General features: G+C 45.8%; 1 protein-coding gene across 1 annotated transcript in view; it reads right to left on the bottom strand.

The window, feature by feature from the left end:
* The window catches only part of GLIS1 (GLIS family zinc finger 1), a 259,538-nt gene that overhangs the window by 97,976 nt on the left and 146,252 nt on the right, over positions 1 to 15,310 (bottom strand). The window contains exon 2 of the mRNA XM_027537194.1: positions 1,408 to 1,585. Within this exon, the coding sequence (XP_027392995.1) occupies positions 1,408 to 1,585 (178 nt within the window). The remainder of the gene's footprint in view (positions 1 to 1,407; positions 1,586 to 15,310) is intronic.

The following is a 15,310-nucleotide window of genomic DNA, read 5'->3' as shown; positions in this document are numbered from 1 at the left end:
CTCCTGCTTGGCTCCGTTCAGTTTACCGTGATTCATGGATGTAACATTCCAGTTTCCTGCACAGTATTGTTCTTACAGCATCAGACTTCACTTTCACTACTAGACACATGCCCCGCTGAGCAGCATTTCCACTGTGGCCCAGCCGCTTCATTCTTTCTGGAGCTATCATTAATTGCCCTCCACTCTTCCCCAGTAGCATGTTGGAGAACTTGTGACCTGAGGTGGGTGGGGGTGGCTCATCTTCTCATGTCGTATCTTTTGCCTTTTCATACTGTTCATGGGGTTCTCGCAGCAAGAATACTGGAGTGGTTTGCCATTCCCTCCTCCAGTGGATCACGCTGTGTCAGAACTCTTCACTATTACCCATCCATCTTGAGTGGCTCTGCACACATGGTCCATAGCTTCACTGAGTTACACAAGCAGATTAATACACCCATGTAAATTAGAAGTCTCACTGATATCAAAGAAAGCCACAGAGAGCCTATAGTCTCAAAGAAAATAGTTCCATGTGGGAAAAATAAGCCCCCTGCTAACTAGGACTCTCTCCCATCATGGAGCTCTCACTGAAGAGTAAACTCTGTTGGGGAGACCTTTACTTCCTTCACCAAGGCACCCCCACCCCCAGCATGAACCATGATGCCTGGGACAGAACTGGGGCTTGATAAATGATTGGTGAAGGAACCAGCTATAAACAGGCAAGTGGGCCAGTTTTAGACTTTCTGATCAGTGAGACAGGCCCCAGGAGAGCAGCCCCAGGCAGTGGATGAGGGCCAAGGGGCTGAGTGGGTGGGTGCAGAGGCCTGTCTGGGGTTGGTCTCTGCCTGTCAGCAAACTAGAGGGCATAGCAACGCGGTTGGGACCCTTGGAGAAGTCTCAGGAGGCAGAGTTCAGTCCAATATGCAATCTGATGGAATATCTGTTCAGAGGTGCACATCACTGGGAACGTGCCAGCACTGAATGATGGTTACCTGGCAGAGTTCTATGGGGCAGTGGCTTCCTGGGGCAGGAGACGTCTAGATGGAGGAACTCCTCTCCGCTCTAGGAACAGTCCAGGGTTGGACACTACAGTGTGCATGAACCCTGAGCTGGGGTCTCCCTCCCCAGCTTCTCTATCATCCTCTGAATCTTATTCTTCTGAAATGGTTAACAGTCAGCTCAGCTTCTGCAATGGGGAAACCCACCTCAGTAAGAGCATTCCTGCGTCTCACGAGGCGGTGCAGTGGCGAGGTGTGGAGCCTGGACCAGGCAGCTGTCCACATGCCTCACGGGCTCCAGCTGGTCTCCAGCCCTCCCATGCCTCAGTTTCCCTGTGTGTCCATGAGCCAGGTAAGACCTAGGAAACCCTAGGGACCTAGGCCTAGGGACCGTCTACAGAAGGCAGCTGATGCGTGGGGCTGGAGCACGTACCTGCTGGGGTGGGGGAAATGCAGCAGCCTCTCGCAGGCAAGGGGGTGGCCCCGGGGTGGCGGGCTTCCTGCAGGGAGGAACAGGCCCTGGCGGCAGGTGGGGCCAGGGCCCTCGGCAAGGTCCAGATCCAGCAGACTCTTCTCCGAGCCTGGAGTGCAGTGGCCGTAGCTCCCATTCACTATGCAGAGAGAGACAGAAGCAGACAAAGTGAGTGGGGACAGCCTGTAGAAGGTGCGGGTACAGGGCAGTCACTGGGGTTCCCGTGGCACAGAGCCCCTTGAGCAATACGACCCGAACCTCTGCTGTACCAGGCACTGGGGACCCCTGTTAATTCCCATAATCACCAGCAGGGTCTGTAATAAAATCCCCAGTTCTCAGATGCAGATGCTGAGCTCCAGTGGGTAACTGTTTATCTTCATACAAACACAGAACACTTACAACATACGAGACACGATTCTGGGTGCGGGAAACATGGTGGGCTAGACACACACACTCCTGCCTCTTGGAGTTGACAATCTAAGATCCTGGCACTTATCTGACAACATGCATGGCCACAGCGGGAGCTGGGTGCCCAACGGGTGAGTGTCACTGACACTTGTAGGTCAAAGAGGAGGTGCTCACTAAGCAGCATGTGTTCTTGTTATCACCAAAGCTCAACGCACGTTGTTCTCCAAATAGCGTTACTCCACAGAGGCACAGTACACAGTTACTCACACCTCTCTATCTCCATGGTTCTTTGACAGGCTATCACAGGCCCTGCTGTGCCCAACTCCTGGATTTTTAAGGAGACAAACTGAGGGAGATGCGCCTCAATTAGTCTTGAAATCTATGTGTGTGCTCAGTCGTGTCCAGCTGTTTACAGTCCCATGGACTGTAGCCCGCCAGGCTATTCTGTCCATGGGATTCCCCAGGCAAGATTACTGGAGTAGGTTGCCATTGCCTATTCCAGGGGATCTTCCTGATCCAGGGACTGAACCCGCATCTTCTGTGGCTCCTGCATTGGCAGGTGGATTCTTTACCTTTCTGCCATCTGGGAAGCCCCTTGAAATCTACAGAAAGCCCTTAAAAACTATATAAAGTACAAGCAAACGTTAGGCGTGGTTGCTACATATTCACTGCCCCCTGCATCTCGGTTTCCTCATTTACAGTGTGATGAGGGTTAATCCGAAGCCTGTCGTCCTGAACTTTCCACCCAGTCATTTGGCAGGGTTATGCGAAGGAGGAAAGGGTATGGGCTTCAGGGCCTGGTGAGCCCCATGTGAGCCCCTCCTGCCCCCACCCAAGCCTGTGACTCAGACAAGTCCCTCCCCAAGGCTGAGTCCCCTGTACAAAACGGGGACAGCCATGCAAGTTCTCCAGAGATGATGTCAGGTGTGTGAGCTGAGGTGCAGAGCCCCTAGGCAAGCGTGGGCGCCCAGTAAGTGGGATACCAGAAGTGGAAAGCGCTCTTAACATCAAACAGCACTCTGAAAAGTACAGAGTGTGTGACGGAGGTGATAAAACATTACTAACAGGCCCAGGGGGCTTTCCCAGTGGCTCAGGGGTAAAGAATCCTCCTGCAATGCAGGAGATGTGGGTTCGATTCCTAAGTTGGAAAGATCCCCTGGAGAAGGAAATGGCAACCCACTCTAGTACTCTTGACTGGGAAATGCCATGGACAGAGGAGACTGGAGGGCTACAATCCATGGCGGCACAAAGAGTCAGACATGACTTAGTGACTAAACAACAGCAGGCCCAAGGACTGTCTAGGGACTATCAACACTGAGCAAGAAAAGAGCTGATATCAGTGCACAATTAGCCGGAAGTTTAAGGACAAGGACAGGAGAAGTGCCCTTTGCTGAGCAGTATGTGCAGGTCCTCACTCCACTGCCTCATTGGGGCCTTCTACCACCCTTGCAGGGAGAGATCAGGGTTATACCCATTGTACAGAGGAGAAAGCAGAGGCTCGGAAGGCTAAACTGCTCACTTGATCACTCAGCTAGTAACAGTCTGGGCTGAACTTCTGGCTCATGCCCATCAGACCCAAACCCCACGTTTTAATCCCTATGTAATAAAAAGTAGCCTCTCAGAATGACAAAAGTCCAACCTCATTCTCAAGGATCCAGCTCCCCCAAGCCTAATTCTACCCTGTCCGCCACCAAGGCAGCCCTTTCACAGAAGGCCAGACCCTCAGTGCTAACTCGCCACGTGCCCAAAGCTCCAGCAGACACAGGCATTCACCTGCCAAGCTCTTTACAGTTTGCAGGTGAGAACACAATGCTCTCAAGGTCCCAGGGCAGCTGACGCGTCTCCAGACAAGCATGTCCTCAGAAGTGGCCCTCTGGTCACTTTCTCAGGCCGAGCACTGGCCAGCATCCTACTGTGAGGAAACCTCACTCCCGCCGGCTTTGGCTGCTCCTTGGCCAGCCCCTCATAAGCTTATTTTTTAATAAATTGGCCATTTTTTAATTAAAAAGAAATCCCTGGTAACAAATGTGAACGGCCTGAGTTAATGAGAGCAGGCTGCCACTCATTTAACTCTGTCTCTGCTTGGCGGTCTCTGCCTTTCCCACATCATTTCTGCTTGTGATTTTATTGTCCCATTGAGGCAAACCCTGGGACTGAGCCTCAGAAAGCTGTGGATAATTTTATGACCATTAATAGCATTTGGCACAAAGACAGCTTCATCATCACGTGGGGCTGTTCTGCCAGGGTCTTTCTTCCAGAGCCTTTGAGTCAAGGATGTGGTTCTGAGGTTCTTTCCCCAACAGGCCCGTTGGGTAACCTACCCGCTCCGGGTTATCTGCTCCTCCTTCCCACAGGAAGATATGTGGAGAGACAGAAGGCAGGGCCCCAGAAGGTGCCCAGCAGCCCAGCATGCATCAGGTCCTATTCATCAAGCCTTCCCACTTGATTACCAGGAACATTCGATTCTTTGAAGCGTTCGCCCCTGTGAAGTGGACTCATTACCACCATTTTCCAGATGAGAAAAGTTGAGATTTGGAGATTAGGTGCCTTCCCCGAGGCGCCGGGGTCTGTAAGAGGCAGGGTCACAACACAAACCCAGATCCCTCAGACTTCAAAGCTCAAGTCCTGTGCTGTTGCCTCTCAGTCAACTGATCAATAACCGTGGACTCCGAAGCAAGCATGCCCCCTATTTGACTCCAGTAAGATCATGTTGCAGAGCCTCTGGGGAAGTCAAAGTACAGCCGTTACAATGACTCCTAAACTCCAATCTTTGCAACAACTCTGCCAGGTGGTAAGACCACTCCATCTCAGACAAAGACTCAGAGAAGTTTAGTGGGTTACCCAAGGTCACACAGGGAGTAAGGGGCTCAGTTGAGATATAAACCCATCACCTCTCGGGGGAAGAAACAGTCATTACTAGAACAACAATTGAGGACTACTGGCTCCTTCTCCACTGGACACAGTAAGAAGCTTTCCTACACTAAATAAAGGCAGGGAGAGAGGAAGGAGCCCCTTGGTCACAGTTTGGCACTGCTCGGGGCTCCAAGTCCATTCAAGCCCTGCTCTTATGTGACCCTCACAGCACCGTGATGAAAGCACTGGCCTCCCCACCCCACAGAGGGACACACAAGCACCAGAGCTGGCAAGTGGCTGCCCGAGGTCACATGGCGATTGCTAAGTCCAAACCCAGGTCTCCCCACACCCGTGCCAGACCCTGCTCTGGGCCACCTGCATTCTCACAACCTAGAAAGGAAAGCAGAGGCTGTGTCCCAGAGATGCTGCCACCACTGGAAAGACGTGGCTACTGTCACTCTGCAATCCTGGGCCCTCCCACCACCTTCCTGCTGCTGGCATTCCTCTCTGTCCCCAAGGGCACCACAGGGCCCACCCTGGCTCACTGTCTGTCTCCAGGAAGCAGGGGTGGTGTCCTTCTCTGGGAAGGCAAGGAAATGAGAGGGACACATCAGCCCCCACTGCCCTGAGGTGGCTGTGGGTACCCTGAAAAGGGACTGGCACCCAGAAGCTATGCCTCCCTCTGTACCACAGGGAGCCAACAACAGACCTCGGACTTGGCTCTTCCCACATAAATGAAGCTTCTTTGGAGGCTTGGGGGGTGAGAGGATTCTCTTTATTTTTGCAAATTGATGAGAAAATCTAGAATGTCAGGCCTGGGACTGAGTGACCATCTATTTTACTAATAGATGAAGAAACTGAGGCTCGGAGAAGGTCAGGACCTGCTTTAGTCACACAGAAAATCCATAGCAGAACCTGGACTGGCACACCCCAGGCTAGGTTAAGAGTTTGGTTTGGTTTCCTCTGCAAGTCTCAGTTTTCTCGTCTGTAAAATGGTGCTAACACCTACCTCACAAGATTGTGGGGACAATTAAGTGAGATTACGAACACAATGCACTTGCCATGGTGCCTAACTCACAGTAAGCACTTGAAAAGTAATAGTGATGATAATAATAACTACTTCTTCCATTTATCCTTGAGTTCAGGACAGGGCTGGAGGCAGGGTCCAGTATGAGAAGTATGACCCCGGGAAGGTCAGGTATGGATGACCCTGAGACCAGGCTCAGAAGGACAAACCCCTAAAGCTGAGGTGTCACCAAATGCAGGACTGGGCAGCCTGAATGAGGTCACAGCCAGCAAATCCACAGAAAGTGGCTCTAGTTACACACCACAGCATTTTGTAAATTACCGTAATGACTTGGCTATAAAGTGGTACCATATATAAGGTGACTCCCCACAGGAATTTTAATTTACACTGAAAACTGCCAAGTCTGCATGAGAGGGACAATGATGCATTCAGCATCTCAGGCCCAGATGCCACCTCCTTGTCCCAGGAACAGCCAGTGGCTGGGTCTAGGAAGGCCTACATGATGACTGCTCCTTGTTAATGGACAAGCAGACTTTTAGTGCTCATCAGGTGCCCGGCTAGTGATAGGGTACTGCAATTTACAGTCCATAAAAAATTTCACAGTCATCACCTATAAGCTTTGCTACAACCCTCAGAAGTTGGCCAGGGAGATTCGGAGGGGGCAAACAATTTGCCCAAGCTCACACAGCAAGTGCAGGGCTCAGATAGCAAACTTTCTCTGTAATAGGCAAGACAGTACACATTTTAAGCTTTATGGGCCATACATTCTCTGCCACAACCTACTCGACTCTGTTTTACTGTGAAAAGCAGCCACAGACAACATATAAACAGAAGACTGGGCTGTGTGCCAATAAAACTTTATTGAGAAGAAGAGTTCACTGGTTCTTGGACTGTAACATACTGACCCCAATCTAGTACAGCAGTTAGAGATGGGCTTTACAATTAGACCTTTCTACGTCTGGAAAACAGGAGCATTTTATGGGAGGGAGCTGATGACATGAAAACCACTGTCTTCTCTGATTGCAGGACCAGCCCTTGGTGGCATCTGATAAATGAAGGTGCCTTCAGCCTGGTTTGGGGATCCCCACAGCCTAGGCTCACCCCTTATCTGGGCATTACTTCCCACTCCCACAGCATTTTGCTGCCACGCTGCATTTTCCCCTGCCCTCCACTCAGGGTGCCTGATGCCTTCCAAGTCCCTCTGGGCCCCCAAAGCTCAGCAGAAATGCATCTCCTTCTGGAATGTTCTTTGGTCTTTCTCGCTCTCCCCAAGCTCCCCCACCTCTGCACAGGTCAGTCCCTGCAAATAGCTGCCAGTTAGGGTGCACCTAACCCAGCATCTGCCAAATACTTGACATGTTTGATCTCCCAGTTCAGTTCAGTTCAATCGCTCAGTTGTGTCCAAATCTTTGAGACCCCATGGACTACAGCATGCCAGGCTTCCCTGTCCATCACCAACTCTTGGAGCTTACTCAAACTCATGTCCATTGAGTCAGTGATGCCATCCAACCATCTCATCCTCTGTTGTCCCTTTCTCCTCCCGCCTTCAATCGTTTCCAGCATCAGGGTCTTCCAATGAGTCAGTTCTTCCTGTCAGGTGGCCAAAGTATTGGAGCTTCAGCTTCAGCATCAGTTTGATCTCTAAATCTCAACAACATCACCACAAGGTGGGGACTGTAAGACTCTGATCTACACCCCCCACACTGATGCTTTTACATGCAGTTAAAGTCCGGCCTCCCCCAGAGTCTGTGAAATCCTTCAGGACAAGGGTCTTGGAGCTCCAGAACTGCTGAAAGTCAGTGCATCTTGACAAATGATTTTGTCCAACTTTCTTCACACAGAGAAGAGAAAACAGGGGCTTGGACTGGGGAGAGGCTGGTCCCAGTCACACAGCAAGCAGGTTCTCTTGACACCTGGCCCCACCAGTGCTATTCCCCTCACTCTGAGCACACAGTTAGACCCACAGGAGGTGCTATGAAACATTGAGGAATGGGTGGCTAGAACGATTGTCCAAAGTTCTCTTCCATGCTTACTTTATGTCAGACACTGCGACTTGCGGAAACAGAACAAGTTTTGTCACACACACACACCTAGGTTGAAGTCCTAGCTCCATCATTAACTTTATGGCTGCTTGACCCTACTTTTCTGAACCTCAATTCCTTCTTCTGTAAAACAGGAATAAGAATCTCAGCTCCAAGAGTGGCTGTGAGGAGTAAATGAGATAATAGACTTAGAGGTGTGGTGTCAGTGTAGCCAGTACTTTAGTAAAAGTCTCTCTTTCTTGACAGGGGGGATACACAGTCACAGCCTCCCTGAGGTGATGTGTCTCCAGCAACAGCAGCCTGTTCTCCCAGGCAGTGTACCCCAGTGGCCACAGAGGGCAGCCTCAGGCCAACGAGGTCTTAAGTCTGACCCTGGGCTCTGCAGCCCCATCTCCAAGCCTCAGCTTTCCCCTGTGAGTAGTGGGAGTGGCAGGCCCAAGCAGAAGGGGCACCAGGGGCCCCAAACAGCAGGGGGCACCAGACTCCATTCTCAGGCCCAGGTGAGTGCTGGCTCTCTAAGGGTGCTCAGCAGAAGCCAAGCCGGTGCTGCATCTGCATCCCAGGGGCCCTTCTTCCTCCATGCTGCCTCGTCATCCCCTCTTTTCCCACCTCATCAAACCCAAGGCCTAGAAATCAGCAGGAAGTGAGACCTTCTGAAAGAGGAGAGGTAGGAAGCTTTTTCTCCAGTCTCAAAAGCCCTGCAGGATGGGCTGATCAATTCTGAGCCCTCTTAGGGTGCTGCAGGTCCCATCAGGGGGCCTGTAACCTTGCCAGGGCCCCTGGAGCTATGGAGCCTGATGCCTGAGGCCTCATGCCAGGCTTATGGCCACCCAGCGTCTCTTACCCTAGATCACAAAAAACTCCATAAATTCCCCTTTAAATCTATGCTAGATTTATGGGGACTTGGGCCAGTAAAACCTGAGCATGTTCACTTCAGGATGGCGCCGCAGAGAAAGCAGAGCGAGCCTGCAACTCTGTCCCATCCAGGGCCAGGAACTGAGCAGCCCAAGGCCGGCTGCACCTGGAGGTGCAGGTAAGTATATGAGCAGATATATACCAAGTTGCCCCTCAGACTCTCTTATTGCTATCAAATTAGCACATATTTGCTATAGAAAAAAATTAGAAAATGTACCAAGGCAACAAGTAGAAAATAAACACCATGTAAACAGTCATAAACCAGAGAGCCAGAGCAGACATGATCATGACCTCACATAAACTTCTGTGGTATTTCCCTAAGTATTCATGTAATTTTTTTTTTTACAAAAAGAAGAATGATATGCTTATTTTCTTGTATTCCACCTTTTTCATTTAGTAATGCATCATGAATATTAAAGTTCACGAAGTGCCCATTATGTGCAATGCACAGTACTAGGCTCCTTTCATGCCAGAATTACTAATTTTCCAGAGGAAGAGTAAGTGCCTTGCCCAAGGTAATGCATCTGTTGATTGGCGGAATCACAATGAAAGCCCCGCTCTCTCAGACTTGGAAGGCAGTGCTGACCCGGACATTGCTCCATTTCATTAAGAGATTTAGGGTCAATGCAGGCTGATTGTTTTCCTACTGTATGCATCTGCCTGGACTATCATTACAAAATATCATAGACTGGGTGGTTGGAAACATAGAAATTTATTTTCTCCTATTTCTAGAGGCTGGAAGTCCATGATCAAGGTTCCCACTGATTTGGTTTCTGGTGAGGGCTCTCTTCCTGGCTTGCACACAGCCACCTTCTCACCATGTCCCTCGTATGGCCTTTCCTAGTGCTCGCATGGAGGTAGGGGGGAGGAGAGGGAGAGTATACATGTGCTCTGTGTCTCTTCTTATTGGGTCAGGGCCTCATCATCATGACCTCATTTAACCTTCATTACTTGCTTAGAGGCCCCATCTCCAAATACAGCCATACTATAGGTTAGGGCTTTAACATCCGAATTAGGAGAGGGACACAAACATCCAGTCCATAACATTTAGTATGCATTCTCTCCTTTCCTCACCCTAGTAGGGTCCCATAATTCCACATCTATCTATGGGATATGAGAAGGAGAGAAAGTATAACATAGCAGATAAGAGTGCAGATTCTAGGGTCTACCTGATGAAGTCTGAATCCTGGTTTTGCCATTTACTAGCTGTGACCTTGTCTAAGTTAAGTGACTTAACTTCTCAGTGCCACAGTTTATGTAGTTAAAAAGGGTTTACATACCAAACGTGAAGTACAAAGAACAGTACTCCTGGACACAGCAGGCACTATGTAAGTGTCTGCTCTCATTGTTCTTATTCAGTTTTTAGGGTAGGATACAGAAGTCTGAACCAGTCAGCACATTCTAATCTCCCCAGCCACACTGCCACTGTGACTGGCTCAGAGACAGGCATGAAATGCAAGTTGGGAACTTCTCTTTGACATTAAGGAAAGAGCAGCCTCCACTCCTGTACATGCAAAACTGTCCATATTGAAAAATTACTAACTATCATCACTCAGACATTACTTTTGCCAATTATCTATCTTTCTGAAGCAACAACGTATGTTAGACCTATTCACTATGTTCTATATCTCTCTTATGCTCTTTCCTGAATTTTTCATCCTTTTTAACTTTCACGTGCTGTCTAGATATTGTCTAATAACCTATTTTCCAATTTATCAATCTTCTCTTTAACGGCGTCTAACCTATTAAGTCTCTATGATAAAAACTCTCCAGAAAGTGGGCATAGAGGGAACCTGAAAGTGAAGTGTTAATTGTTCAGTTGTGTCTGACTCTTTGCAATCCCATGGACTGCAGCCTGCCAGGCTCCTCTACCCTTGGGATTCTCCAGGCAAGAATACTAGAATGGGTAGCCATTCCCTTCTCCAGGGCATCTTCCTGATCCAGTTATCAAACACGGGTCTCCTGCATTGCAGGAGGATTCTTTATCATCTGAGCCACAGGAAAACCAGAAAGTGGGCAGAGAGGGAACCTACCTTAACATAATAAGGACCATATACAGCAAACCCACAGCTAAAATCATTCTCAATGGTGAAAAACTGAAAGCATTTCCTCTAAGATCAGGAACAAGATAAGGATGTCCACTCTTGCCACTTTTATTCAACATCGTTTTGAAAGTCCTAGTCATGGAAACCAGAGAAGTAAAAGAAATACAAGGAACCCAAACTGGAAAAGAAGTAAAACTGTCACTGTTTGCGGATGACATGATACTGTATACAGAAAAATTCTAAAGATGCTACCAAAAACTATTAGAGCTCATCAATGAATTCAATAAAGTTTTAGTACACAAAATTAATACACAGAAACCTCTTGCATTTCTATACACTAACAAAGATCAGAAAAATAAATTAAGGAAACAATCCCATCTACCATCACATAAAAGAATAAAATACCTAGGACTAAAACTACCTACAGAGGCAATCCTTCACTGTTAGCTTAATTTTTCAAATAAATGAAATGAAATTTAATCAAAGGCAGAAAGTACCCTCTTATTTTAAAAAATCATAGTCTTTTTGTTCCAGCCCAAAGTGTTCTGATACCCAGGGAATTATTTTCTTGCCATGAGGTGAGAATCACTTGTTCATTATACCCAACAAACCAAATCAGTATCCAAATATGTACTTTCTCTTTAATTACCATTCCAAAACCTTAATTAAGGCATTCCATTGATTATCGCCAAAAACTTGGAAATCTTTCATGTGAAAATCTTTTATAAAGTTTTCTGTCCCTATAGTACATCCCCTGTATCTTAATGCCTTTCAGACTGTAAGCCTTCTGAGCAAGGACCATGCCTTAATTTTGTCTTTTACTGCAAAACACATCTTGTGATGCGTTTGTGCCCTATGAATATTGAATTATACAAATGATATGTAATGGACTCAACATAGCCACCTGTCAGTACAAAAGCTAAATAAATGCTCACTATTTTTTAAAAAGCACACATTGAGATTAAAATGACTGTCAGTGATGTCTAGTCCATTGGATGCTTTATTCAAGGCACTATGCTCAAATGACAAAAACTGGATATCTATTTGTAGATAGATATTATGGCATCCTAGGGCTTTCCAGGTGGCACAATGGTAAAGAATCTGCCTGCCAATGCAGAAGCCACAGGAGACACAGGTTTGATCCCGAGGTCAGGAAGATCCCTTGGAGGAGGAAATGACAATCCACTCTGTATTCTTGCCTGAAAATTCCAAGGACAGAGGAGCCTAGCAGGCTACAGTCCACGGGTTTGCAAAGAGTCAGACATGACTGAGTGTGCACAAATGCACGCAAGGAGGCAGAAGGCCTGTACCCAGATACTGATGAAAAATCAAAGACGCAACAAACAGATGGAGAGATATACCATGTCCTTGGATTGGAAGAATCAATATTATGACTGTACTACCCAAAGCAATCTACAGACTCAATGTAATCCATATCAAATCACCAATGGCATTTTTCACAGAATTAGAACAAAAAAAAAATGCACAATTTGTATGGAAGCACAAAAGACTCCAAATAGCTAAAGCAAACTTGAGAAAGAAAAGTGGAGCTGGAGGAATCAGATTCCCTAACTTCAGACTATACTACAAAGTATCAGAACAGTATGGTACAAAAACAGACATATTAATCAATGGGAAAGGATAGAAAGTCCAGAGATAAACCCACCCGCCTATCATCAACTAATCTATGACAAAGGAGGCTAGAATATGCAATAAAGAAAAGAAAGTCTCTTCAATAACTGGTGCTGGGAAAACTGGACAGCTACATATAAAAGAATGAAATTGAAACACTCCCTAACACCATATGCAAAAACAAATTCAAAATGGATTAAAATCTAAATGTAAGGCTGGATGCTATAAAATCCTTAGAGGAAAACAGGCAAAACACTCTCTGACATAAATTGAAGCAAGATCTTTTTTGATCCACCTCCTAGAGTAATGAAAATGAAAACAAAAATAAACAAATGGGACCAAATTAAACTTAAAAGCTTTTGCACAGGAAAGAAAACCATAAACAAAACAAAAAGACAACCCACAGAATGGGATAAATTATTTGCAAACATAGCGACTGACAAGGGATTAATCTCCAAAATATACAAACAGCTCATGCAATTCAATAACAAAAACAAACAAACAACCCAATCAAAAATGGGCAGATCTAAATAGACACTTCTTCAAAGAAGACACACACATGGTGAGGAAGCACATGAAAATATGCTCTACATCACTAATTTATTAGAGAAATGCAAAACAAAACCACAGTGAGGTATCACTCCAACCAGTCAGAACAGCCAGTATCAAAAAAATCTGGGAACAATAAATGCTAGAGAGGGTGTGGAGAAAAGGGAACCCTCTTGAACTGTTGGTAGAAATAGATACTATGGAGAGCAGTATGGAGGTTCCTTAAAATATTAAACTAGAGTTCCCATATGATCCAGCAATTCTAATCCTGTGCATATACCCACAGAAAATCAAAATTCAAAAAGATACATGAACCCCAATCTTCACTGCAGCACTATTTAAATAATAGCCAGGACGTGGAAGCAATCTAAATGTCCATCAACAGAGGAATGGATAAAGAAGATGTGGTACATACATATAATGAAATATTACTTGGCCATAAAAAAGAGCAAAATAATGTCATTTGCAGCAACATGGATGGATCTAGAGAGGGTCATACTGAGTGAAGTAAGTCAGGCAGAGGACAAATATATGATATTGCTTATATGTGGAATCTTTTCTAAAAAATGGTACAAATGAACTTATTTACAAAACAGAAATAGAATCATAGATGCAGAAAATAATTTTATGGTTACCTGAGGGTGGGGGGCAGCAGGGAAGGGGGAGGGATAAATAGGGAGACTGGGATTGACATATACACAATACTATTGGGTTGACCAAAAGATTTGTTTGGTTTTTTCCCTAAGCAGGCTAGTATTAATAGCACTTAATTGTCTTTAACTTCATTTGAAACAAATTTGTTAGACTGCATTGTGACATCTGTCATATGAGTGTGCGTTTAAAAAACAAATCCAAATTAGTAAATTTTTGTGTAGTCCTTTTGATATTGAAGATGGAAGAAAGAAAGCAACATTTTGGGCATATTATGCTTTATTATTTCAAGAAAGGTAACAACACAACTGAAGCATAAAAAAAGATTTGTGCAGTGTATGGAGAAGGTGCTGTGACTGATCAAGTGTGTCAGAAATGGTTTGCAAAATTTTGTGCTGGAGATTTCTTGCTGGATGATGCTTCATGGTTGGGTAGACCAGTTGAAGTTGATAAAGATCAAATTGAGACAATAATTGAGAACAATCAACATTATACCAAACAGGGGATAGCCAACATACTCAGAATATCCAAATCAAGCGCTGAAAATCGTTTGTACCAACTTGGTTATGTTAATCACTTTGATGTTTGGGTTTCACATAATTTAAGTGAGGGGCTTCCCTGGTAGCTCAGCTGGTAAAGAATCTGCCTACAATGCAGGAGACCCCAGTTTGATTCCTGGGTTGGGAAGATTCCTGGAGAAGGGATAAGCTACCCACTCCAGTATTCTTGGGCTTCCCTGGTGGCTCAGCTAGTAAAGAATCTGCCTGCAATGCAGGAGACCTGGGTTTGATCCCTGGGTTGGGAAGATCCCCTGGAGAAGGGAAAGGCTACCCACTCCAGTATTCTGGCCTGTAGTATTCCATGGACTGTATAGTCTATGCGGTTGCAAAAAGTCAGACACGGCTGAGCACTTTCACTTTAAGTTAAGCTAAAAAAACCTTCTTGACCTTATTTCCACATGTGATTCTCTACTGAAACATAAGGAAAACGTTCCCTTTTTAAAACAAATTGTGATAGGTGATGAAAAATGAATACTGTACAATACTGTGGAATGGAAGAGATCATGCCCAAGCGAAATTAATCACCTCCAACCACACCAAAGGCTGACCTTCATCAAAAGAAGGTGATGTTGTGTATATGGTGGGATTGGAAAGGAGTCCTCCTTCTATTATGAGTTCCTTCCAGAAAACCAAACGATTAATTCCAACCAATATTGCTCCCAGTTAGACCAACTGAAAGCAGCTCTTGACAAAAAGCGTCTGGAATTAGTCAACAGAAAACTCAGAGTCTTCCATCAGGATAACACAATATGGCATTGTTTATGTGATGATCAGGCAAAAACTGTTATAGTTTGTTTGGGAAGTTCTGATTCATACAACATATTCACTAGACATTGCACCTTCAGATGCCCGTTTATTTTGGTCTTTACAAAATTCCCTTAATGGAAAAAATTTCAATTGCCTGGAAGACTGTAAAAGGCACCTGGAATAGTTGTTTGCTGGAAAAGATAAGTTTTGGGAAGACGGAATCATGAAATTGCCTTAAAAATGGCAGAAGGTAGTGGAACAAAATGGTAAATACATTGTTCAATTAAGTTTTTGGTGAAAATGAAAAATGTGTCCCTTATTTTTATTTAAAAACCAAAGGAGCTTTTTGGCCAATCCAGTATACGTAAAATAGAAAACTAATAAAGACCTAGTGTATATAAGGAGCTCTACTTAATACTCTGCAATGACCTATGT

The sequence above is a fragment of the Bos indicus x Bos taurus genome, chromosome 3 (genome assembly GCF_003369695.1).
Source record: "Bos indicus x Bos taurus breed Angus x Brahman F1 hybrid chromosome 3, Bos_hybrid_MaternalHap_v2.0, whole genome shotgun sequence".
Taxonomy (NCBI): domain Eukaryota; kingdom Metazoa; phylum Chordata; class Mammalia; order Artiodactyla; family Bovidae; genus Bos; species Bos indicus x Bos taurus.
The sequence above is the reverse complement of the archived record's forward strand: the minus strand, read 5'-3'. Positions and strand labels throughout refer to the sequence as shown.